The 11,128-nt window shown below is 36.4% G+C and overlaps 2 protein-coding genes across 2 annotated transcripts; one reads left to right on the forward strand and one right to left on the reverse strand.

Moving 5' to 3' along the window:
* The first annotated feature begins 4,656 nt into the window (after nucleotides 1–4,656).
* Nucleotides 4,657–8,368, forward strand: LOC106137808 (uncharacterized). The gene is made up of 5 exons (XM_013338723.2): nucleotides 4,657–4,738; nucleotides 4,981–5,066; nucleotides 5,148–5,681; nucleotides 7,328–7,548; nucleotides 7,924–8,368. Exons 1-5 carry the CDS (start codon nucleotides 4,657–4,659, stop codon nucleotides 8,366–8,368), a joined length of 1,368 nt encoding a protein of 455 aa, XP_013194177.2.
* Nucleotides 8,369–8,696: 328 nt separating this feature from the next.
* LOC106138297 (THO complex subunit 6) lies at nucleotides 8,697–10,761 on the reverse strand. The gene is made up of 4 exons (XM_013339417.2): nucleotides 10,416–10,761; nucleotides 9,942–10,331; nucleotides 9,559–9,721; nucleotides 8,697–9,065 (listed from the first exon to the last, which is right to left on the reverse strand). The coding sequence occupies exons 1-4, from the start codon at nucleotides 10,517–10,519 to the stop codon at nucleotides 8,745–8,747; spliced, it is 978 nt and encodes a 325-aa protein (XP_013194871.2). The 5' UTR covers nucleotides 10,520–10,761; the 3' UTR covers nucleotides 8,697–8,744.
* Nucleotides 10,762–11,128: the final 367 nt, after the last annotated feature.

Genomic DNA, 11,128 nt, shown 5'->3' on the forward strand with positions numbered 1-11,128 from the left:
CCTCACGGCGGGATGCGTGTGCGCACGAATTCGGCAGTCGTGAGCATCCCGGGACCCGCATTCCTTCCCGACGCGGGACACATTCCCGTCATAGCGATATGCTCGTGCGTCGACTAAACTCATTGTCTTGCATTTTCACGCCAACGCACGGAATGATATGTGAAAAAATAAAACGCGTAAATATTGTTGTCTTCGGGCTATTTATTGAGTTATCACGTCGAAACGAAACGCATTCCTTGGCTCCAGCCAGCACTTGGAATACCTTTGAGAAAACATTGACTCTATTGATTGTTATCTTTGCTTTTTGTTTTTACCTACTTTTTTTTATAATCTTAAGAAGATCATAGCATCTTAACAATTTATGAAATAGTTTGAAAATATTCTAAGCATATAGTTATGTCTTTCATTAGAAATATTTAGTGTGAATTTTAAAATTCTTATTGTAGTCTAAGGATGCACTAAGATAGGGTTTACGCGGAGTTGCCGCAGACCTATAGTAATATATTAAGTTCCGCATATAAACAAGGAAATGGTAAATAATAGTTTAAAAAAAAATAAAAAAATACGCTTTATTGCTAATCAAACTAATAAAACAGTAGTAGCAAGTCGAACAATCAGTTATAGTCAATTACCTCCGATTAAAATTATAACAAAATTAAATTTATAAACAAAACAATTTAAATCTGAGTAAAAAGCGTGGGGTGCCTGATGTAGTAAATATTAAAATCATTCTATTAGCATATATTTATGACAAGAGAGTTATGAAAATGAAGTAAAATGCACCCCACGCTTTTTACTCAGATTTAAATTGTTTTGTTTATAAATTTAATTTTGTTATAATTTTAATCGGAGGTAATTGACTATAACTGATTGTTCGACTTGCTACTACTGTTTTATAATTCCTTTGTCATTAATTTTTATTTTCTATTTTTTAGTTTGATTAGCAATAAAGCGTAGTTTTTTGGTTTTTTTAAACTATTATTTATTTTCTATTTTTTAGTTCGATTAGCAATAAAACGCGTAGTTTTTTAGTTTTGTTATACAATTATTTTTTGGAAGTTAACACTTCTAGTATAACTATCTTACCAGAAAAGACTTTCGCAACCACGTGCCCATCGCCGGAGGTTTTCACAACAAACTTTCTTAAAGTTATATGTGGCCTGATTGGATTAAATCTCATAATATTCTCATCATCATGATTCTTTTTTAGGCGATGGGCTTGCAACCTGTCACTATTTGAATCTCAATTCTATCTTAAAGCCAAATAGCTGAACGTGGCCTATCAGTCTTTACAAGACTGTTGGCTCCGTCTACCCCGCAAGGGATATAGACGTGATTATATGTATGTATGATGATTGTTAAACCCAGTTGAAAATAATTTTATAGTGATAAATCACTGTTAATAATATTTTTGACTATCCAGCAAACATAATAATTTTCGATTGTGTCCTTGCCAGGAATCAAACCACAAGATTAAGAGGCAGATTGATACAGGAACAAAAATATTTCAAACATACCTCCACTGCCTTTACAACCAGGAACGCAACAATGTTTATCTGAAGACATCGTGGCACTTTTGTTGTAAAATCTGTCTTTCACAAAAACAAACACAAACTTGGGACTCCTATCTCAAATAATCAGGTACTTTTTACAGGAGTCCTATCTCAAAATATCTGCACAACACAGTGAACACAGTCAGAGTCCAATCTCAGATGATAAAATCACACGAATATCCGGAAGAACAAAGCTCGACCCAACGGAAGATTCCAAACTCCAAATAACGACAAGATATCAGCACAAAACAAAGTGCAAATAGGTAAATACACAGGCACCGGTATAAAAAAACAGAAAGAAAGTTTACAGGTGTTCGAATCGTATTCAAAACTTACTGCAAAACTTATTTGACATAAATAAACTGTCACTCATTTTCCAAACGTGTATTACAGTGTTGCTATTATAAATAGGCAAAAGATACCTAATGTTAATTCAAGAATTGCATTAATATGTTAAATACGTATTAAATATCGCAAAGTTCTGTAGGTAGTAACTTTATTCTTGTATTATTGTAAATTTAGTTGTTCAATTTTCATTTTTTACTTTTGTTTTATTACTTATATATTTTTTATTGTTTTAAAATATTCTACTAATTCTACTATTGTTTCTAATGGTAATTCTAAATGGAGCGATGCGATGAAATAAAAAAGCCTCAGGTTAATAGTAACATTATATGGAAATATATTACATCTCTTTTTGGACTCCTTATACGTCAGAACTTCTTGGTTTCTTGTATGGAGATTACTGGCACTGGTGCTATCTCTGTCTCTCTTACTCTCATACGAAGGATCTAAAAATGAATTTATTAATCCTGGCAGTTTTAATAAGGACAATGAGAAACTCTTATCAAAATATTGCATTGTCATCGGTCCTTGATACGTGTGCAAAGTTCCAAGTTGATCAGACGTTTTGAAATCAGTGAAAATTAAGCTCAAAGATTCCGTTACATACATACATAGATACATACATACAACCCAAGCTAATATAAAGCGTAGTAAAATAGATGGTCAAATTACTCTTCTTTACATATAATTACATTATATGTAAAGAAGTTAGTTTTTGATTTTATCGGTCTACTAAAATATCTATAAGAAACTCGTTTAAATTCTTCATACATATGAACTTTATTGCACAAATTGTCAACCACCACCAGTTGTAAAACAAAAATCGACTGCACGACCAATAAAGTAGCAATGCGAGGCAAACCGTGAAATTCAAGTTAAGCAAGACTGGATCTGTTTGGAAAAAGACCTCGATCAATCCAAACCATTTTTCAACTGACTTATATTGGAAAACGTACATACATATAATTACGTCTATGTCCCTAGCGGGGTAGACAGAGCCAACAATCTTGGAAGACTGACAGGCCACTTTCAGCTATTTGGCTTTAAGATAGAATTGAGATTCAAATAATGACAGGTTGCTAGCCCATCGCCTAAAAGAGGAACCCCAATTATATACAACTATCCCTCAGTCGCTTTTACGACATCCATAGGAAAGAGATGGAGTGGTCCTATTCTCTTTTCTCCGTATGTGTGGTTCCCGGCACCAATACATAAAATGACATATTGAAAAAGTATTCGAAATAATTTATTTACTCCTGTAGCGTTAGGTATTTGGAAGAAACGGATGATCTATAAGTGTTATTATAATTCGTGATCTAGATGAAAATGAAAATTTTACGACAGGTAAAAAAAATTACCACAATGTTATTGTGTGGTTTTCTTTGTAGGAAACCACCAATAAAGTTAATCCACAGCAGCGAGGCGAGGCTTCGTCTCACTTTCCAATTTTGAGGAATGTAAAAAATACGAAAACTACTCGTCTGTCGCCAATTTGTGTTTTTTTAGCTTTAGCTTTTTATAATCGCAAGAGGAATGGCGAAATGGCAATATAACAGATTAGCAGAAATATTCCAAATCTATTCAAAAATTGTTTTATCTTATAAACCCATATCTATTAAAAGTTACGTAAATTCATCTAAATTTTTCAGAATAAAGTGGTTAAATGTTCCACAAAACATAATGCACACTTAGATCAGGTAGTATAAGTTGTTAAAACTTTTTTAGAATTTAATACTTCTTTTTTTTCAGATTCATGACACAAAAAAGAACGGGAAATTCTCGAAGAACAATACGGAACATTAAATAAATATTATTTCCGATGTTTCAACGAAGAGTGCGTGCGAGGTACCATACTATTAAATATGCGAAAAATTATGGCGTCTATCATAATCTCTGCGGTGCATGCGATGCGCATGCGTGACGTGGCTATGCGCCCGCGCTCATTAGGCGCGCGTTGATGAATAGCGCGGCTGAGCCGATGCGTTGGCAAGAAATAGCCGTGGCGCGCACAACATTGTAAAAAATATTTAAAAAATTTAATAATATTGATAAAAAAAACAGAAGTAAATTAAAAACATATAAATGTTTTCGTGGTGATTGTATTTTTGTTTTTAATGAATAAACTCAACTAATACTCGCATATTGAAGAAATTGACATGACACAGAGATAGACTAGATCTTTAGGAGTGACAAAGGCATATATTTCTCCCATATATAGCTCCCACGGGAGCAGAGGCCTATGAAAATGTCTTAAAAATTTCTTGATTTCCCATAAAATTTTATTTCGTGTTCCGAATAAAGCCAATTTGTTGTAATATATTTGTGTTTATGGGTAAGATCTACAATGCTCACTGTGAGACACTAACGAAATACAAACACAGGTGTGAACACAGGGGTGTCTAATTTGAAGGCGTGAGAAATGTTACTTATTGTTTGACTCTTAACACCCATTTGAAGCCCTGAAGTGTAACGAACGAAACGATGCCCTCTGCATAGAAGAATGAATAATCTCATAAGTACTCACTAGTTAACAGTGACCAGAAACTGATAATATAAAAAAGCATATTGCCGTATAATAAAATAACGGAACTGAAAGTTGGACCGTCATAGCGGTAACAAATAAGCCGGGACATTACGTAATACTGAAAATCATGCAATCATATAAATTTCGTGACCGAAGGTTTGCGTCGTCTGCGAATCGTGTCCTGGGGCGTATTCGGCGTAGTCTCCTGCGCATGAGTACGTTGCGTTCGTGAGAATGTTCCGAGATTTTTTAGAGGAGGGTCATGTCGATAGTGTATCAGCGAGCGCGCGCAGTTCTGGGCGCGAAGCCGTGGACGGTGGGCGGTGCTGCGCACTCATCGCGAGTCCACACGGCCGCGACGCGGGAGCCCTCAAACCCAGAAGCGCACATCCCCCGGCGCCCCATTGTTCCGCCAACTCGCCCACTCTCATTGTTTTGACTGCTTTAATTTATGCCCAATAATCTGCTCAGCTGACTGTGGTAATAACACCAATATTAATTGCGCCCGCTCGCGAGTTACGATCGACTGTAATTTTAAAACGCACGCGTTTGTTACAGAGATCACGTCTAAGGATTTGCCACCCCCGTACCGGGAAAGTGAAAATGGTGATAACGAACTGTCATATGAAGAATTTCGCGACTCGGTAATTTTGTAATTGTCATGCTTGTAAACGGATATGTGTTAAATTTTGAGAGTTTATTTTATTTGAAGTAATATTTTTCAGATTCACGTCGCGCCATGTGAAGTAGTAGATTTGCTGGCCAACTGTAAGATAACGTCGCCGGCTGAAAACAGTGACACTGAGGCGGAGTACGCGGAAATACCAGACATGGGGCTTTGGCACTCCACGCCGCTTGCGAAGCGGCACAAGTCCAAGATATCCCTAACGTGGGTCTTGAAAGAAAACTTGGAAAACACAAAAATGCCACAGAAGCCTCAGAATGATGAGAGTAACAATGGAACTAACGTGGACAGACATCAGCGACACAATCAGAAATTTAACGAGAGTGATTACAGAAAGTGCAAGTCGGGAGAAGTGCGCGATAGGGTCGTGGGTCGCAACGAATTTTACCATAACCTTAGATTTAAGAGTGCTTGTGAGGAACTTGTGAGTGGACAGCAGACCTATTCGGACACCAGTGTAGGCACTGAAGAATATGCAAGAAGACGGCATAGGCATCGGCACAGGAGGAAGAAAAAACGCCCTCATACCAAGTTTGGTTACGACATTCGAGATTTGGATAGCTTTTTAACAGAGGTGAGATTTCTTAAATTTTATAGAAAGAAAGGAAAAATCGCTACGTAACATCGTATTAGATAAATTATAATTGACTTTTCAGAATTAAATTCATAAACAAAGAAACGGGTTCACGGTATTCACGCTCCATTCAAGATTTCAGTATTAAACATTATGCGATAGCAACATTGTTAGTGCGCGTCTCTTCACTACTAAATCAAAATAATTTATTGCCGTGTTCCCATCCAAACGAGCGAATTTAATTCCAAATAAAAATACCACACCAGAAACATAATTAAAGTGGTACGGCAATAAAATCCATTACAATATATCAATTTGCAAGACAACAATTAAAAAATATATTACGCAAGCCGTTTTAATTTTCGAGATGCGCATTCATCATGTTTTGGCATGCATTATGGGAGAATTAACGGATCGTTCTTACAAAAGAATTTAAATGCACTTGTAAATCTGCACCATTATTCACTGGCCGGCGTTATTATGACATTATGGTGCTTGGTTTTTGTGCGTTACTGCGCCCGCGCCGTAACCAACAATGCGCCCGCGAAATTACCGCAAAATTGGACAACACATAAATTGAGCGTCATTTTTAAATTTTCGGCTGTGGGTTCGGATACAAAAATAATTCTCATTGATTTTATTTTATAAATTTCTTTTCGGAAATTGATGTATCTACCTAGCTCTTTTATTGATTAAAGCCACAGATATAGAGTATTTACCTAGTTTTAACTGTTTATGTTATCCAAAACTACTAATAGTATAACACCAAAACAATAATTTATATCTACTTTTTTATTACTTTGGTTTGGTGTTATACTATAAGTAGATAGGCAGTGAAATAGTTAAAATAGTTAAATAAAATCAATGAGATGGTAACAAACAATTTTCTGAAATGCGCATCAAAATCAGTTCAGCAAAACGCGAGATAATCGCGGACAAACATACATATGTGCATACAAGATCAAACTGAGAATCACCTTCTTTATATCAAAATACTCATAGGAAAAATATATCACGGAATTGATTTATTTCATCGCCACAATTTTATTAATCTTAAAAACCTACAAATCTATTGTAAGTGATATCTCCTGTAAGTCCTAACTTAACTTTATATCGCTACTATAAGCACTAAAACTTTATTGATATTATCATAACAGCTATAACGTAGTTTGTATAACTAATAAAGTCCAGTTATGGTGCCAAAACAGTAAATCTGTAGGAAGTTAATAAAATCTATCTATACTAATATTATAAAGCTGAAGAGTTTGTTTGTGTGAACGCGCTAATCTTAGGAACTACTGGTTCGAATTTATAAATTCTTTTTGTGTTGAATAGACCGTTTATCGAGGAAGGCTTTATGCTATATAACATCACGCTGCAACTATAAGGAGCAAAGAAATAATGGAAAATGTGAACAAAACGGGGAAAATTATTCATCCTTGAGGGCTTCAATGATGGCCAAAACAACTATTCCACGCGGACGAAGTCGCGGGCACAGCTAGTGTATTATATTTGTCCCAACCAACTATATTACAATGGGAAAGTTTTGTTTGTTTGTAACCTCTTCACAGTTAAATCACTGAATCTTCATAAAATGTTGCATACATATCCAAATGTAGGAGATGTTTGTCTTAAATTCCTTCCAGGCTTCCATCGACCGTCCTGGCAACATCCCAGTAGTGGTCGCTTACCCCACGACGCTGTACCAAACCCAGAAGGAGTGCCAGCGCGAGCTGACCCTACCCCTTGGTACGGTCGTCAACGCAGTCTTCAAGAACCAATTGTGGCTGTATGCGCAGACGCCGCACGGAGAGGAGGGATACGTGCTGTATAGCGCGTGTTTGCCGTTAGGAATATTACCAAATAGGTAGGACTATGGCAATTTGTGATTCCCGACATTTAAGAATAGGGCCATTCCATTCACAGCATCTCCTATGGTAAAGTAAAGGGCGACTAAGGGAAAAGGTGAATTCATCTAATGCAGAGTTTTTACCATGATATGGTTTGTATTGCCCTGCAAACTTGTGGATGTCAGACGGAAGTCGCTTACCCAATCCAGGATCATGGTCAAAGGCGGAGGCAAGGAAGTTACCGGGACTAACGCTAGGAGAAAGAAAGATAAGATTAAACCCGTGGCCTTAAACAACTTATATATATAATTATTTTTACGAACAGCTGTCATGCTCTCTGGTGATGTTTCTCATGTTTCAAAAATAAAGAATAGTTCCAAATCTGTTTCCAGGACCCCAGATAAGAAAACTCCCTGCTGGGAAAGCAGCACGGACATCTACCCTAGACCCTGCGGAAACCTGACCGACACCGAGAAGGAGCAACTGAGAGGGCGCACCAGCTCCGAATGTCGGTACAAAACGCGCGAGAAACGACGCGCCAAAACCTCCTGCGCAGAAAAAGACTTTGACAGCTTGTATTTAAAGACCAAATCTGTTTCACACATCGACAAAATCCAAGATAAAGAAAACATAGAGTTAAAAACAAAAAGACAGACGTTGTTAGTGATTACTTGTGATTATAAAGGTGTAAATAAAAGTTTGTCTGTGGTGAAAGGTGATGTGGTGTCGTTACTTCAACGGTTTGAGGGGGACAATGCGGATTGGTTTTATGTCAGAAAGAAAGATGGGAACCATGGGTATATACCTGCTGCCATTGCTGGTCATGGTTATATTTGAAGATTTTCAATTTTACTAGTATGTGACCGTTTTTAATGCAGATGAAGGACATTTGTACGTGTTTTTTTTTTATATAAAATAAATACATATGAATATTACCACTTACGGCTTTACACGCACATTCATGAAATATGACTTATCCTTACTTACCAATTTAGAACTTTTGCACGTGTATTGTTGAGTCTTACAACATACAATGATATAATGGTTCCTATAGATTTCACATATTTCCAGTCAAAAACTGAGCACTGTTAAATTATTTTTTCATTAATTGTAATGCACTTTGAAATGATTGTTGTTTGAAATAAAATATTTTTTATTATTATTTCCTTATTTTATTTCAAAAACTTATCTAAACATTGTTAGATCTACAAACTTACCGAAAATGTAATACTTGGTCTCTATAATTAAATGTCGTGCATAGATCAATTTCTGGGCTTGAGCCGGCTATGGCTAAAATCTTGTTAGGGTTTGTTCGTAATGCTACTGAGTATACAGTAGTTGCTGATACTGGTAGTTCCACCTTGACCTCTCCAGAATAGCTGAGTTGGTACAGATGTCTGGCCGCCCCTCCGGCGACTATGCAGTCGTTGTGGAAGAAGGAAACATGGATTCCGTGGTCAGGAATGTCGAATACTGTGACAGCGTCGAGGGAGCGGATATGCCATAGTGCTACGCGAGGACCGCCGCCACATACCTGGTGGAAAAAAATAGTATGTACGGAGCTTAAACTTGAAGAAAGTTATGTTTTATTTACACAGTAATTTTCTTCCTCCTGGCTTTGTCAGGTCATGAATGATGGATAATGATCATAGTTGAACCCTAGGCTCCTTTTTAAGGACCCAACCAGGGCATAAATCAGGAGTTGGGAAATCCATGATGATAGAAATTGGAAAATAAATAAATCTCTGAAAATCTACAACTTACGTTACAGATTGTAAGGCAATGATTCTACACCTCAATTAAAAAAAATATTTCTTATCATCATTTAGGTCAGTATCAAACCCGGCTCCCGTAGCATGGCACGCGCGACGCCATTTTTATCGCGCGAAAAACTATTACTGTTCAGTTTTTATTATGACGTGATACAGGACATTCATATTTCTTGCTTGATAATACCAGCATTGCATGTGCCATACCACTTGCACATTTGCTGAAGAAGCCAAAGCTGCAATCTTCAATGTACTTACAATCCAGTCATCAGTAAGAGCCGCCGACCCAACCCACTTGCCAATATCAGGGCGGCTGACTTTGCTATTGCTATGAGGTTCCAATTTGTTGTGGCTCTTCCGGGTCCTCGCATCCCACAGCATGACACACCCGTCTTCACCAGCCGTTACAATATTGTCATTGCTGAAATAAAAAAATAGATAGGATCTATTACACAGATTGAGCTCTTATTAAGCTCGATACTTGTGTTATGGGATGACAATACTAAATTTTATAAATTGGAATTAGATTAGACTAGGAAATTTGTAAGTCCTATTATAGATAATATTAAAGTAATTTATTCAACAAATTTTTGGCATGCCAGGGCAAGAGCCTTGTGTAAGATAGTGGAGATTTGACTTACAATCCATGGACTGAATGTATGTAGTCACTGTGGCCTGACAATGTAGACACCAATTTCCCATCCTCCAAGTTGAAAATATGCAAGTTATTGTCGCCACAGCCAGCATAGACCCTACTTTCATCTTCAGGAGTCCAAAGACTGTTCACGTCAATCTTTTCCAAATTTGAATTTGAGGGAATCTTTAAAACCCATGAAGGTTTGCTCAACTTTGCATTCAATATCCCTTTCCAGTCCCACCCAAAGATTTCGTTTACGGTGCCGACGATAAGGAACTTCTCTGTACTTGCTAGACTGCAAACTTGCTCCTTCGTCCCCAAATAGTGAATGTATTTTGCCTTGTTGTAGTCTGGTGTGAGCAATTCCAGCACTGGATTCAAAATTCGATCTAAACTGGAAAAATACAAATAAGCATCATAATAATGTGCGTACAATCACGTCGATTAAAATCAAAATGTGAAAGATATAATAACTTACTCAAATATTGCTATTTGTCCATAAATATTGCCGGCTAACAAATATTTTCCACACGGAGAAAACGCCTGGCACAGTACTGTGTTATATAATATTTTATCCAACATGTTTAGTTTGGTTTTTTTTAATTTAGCGGTCCCTTTTTTTGCAATATTACAAGTTATTTATATAAGTAAATTTACAAGCAATAATATGTAAACATAACCTCACAACAAATTCAACTCAACAAAATAGATCACAGCACAGATAAAAATATATTATGTCAATAAGATCGACAACACTAGACTAGTGTTAAGTTCGATAGTATCCATAGCGCAGTTATCGTACTTACTATTAATACCCAACAATACTATCGATGGTATTAACGTTCAATATCGAAATCAATAGTATCGACAGTATAGATACTGTTAATGCTAACTGTTACAATAAAATAAATTAGGTATTTGAAATTCTTATTTATTATTATCGGACATTCCAAACATCACATAAAATTTGCGATATGTTTTGGTTTCACAGTATTGGTTGACGTCAAATAATATCGATGGTACTGTATTTTTAGTTCAATATTCAAATATTTCTTTATTTATTATTATAAGACTCTTCAACATCATTCAATAATTGTCATTTTTTTTCGTTTCACAACAATGGTTACCAATACTATTGTAGCAAAGTGAGCTATCGATAGTATCAATAAGCCTATCGAAAGGGTAGATTAT

Source organism: Amyelois transitella, chromosome 5 (assembly GCF_032362555.1).
Source record: "Amyelois transitella isolate CPQ chromosome 5, ilAmyTran1.1, whole genome shotgun sequence".
NCBI lineage: Eukaryota > Metazoa > Arthropoda > Insecta > Lepidoptera > Pyralidae > Amyelois > Amyelois transitella.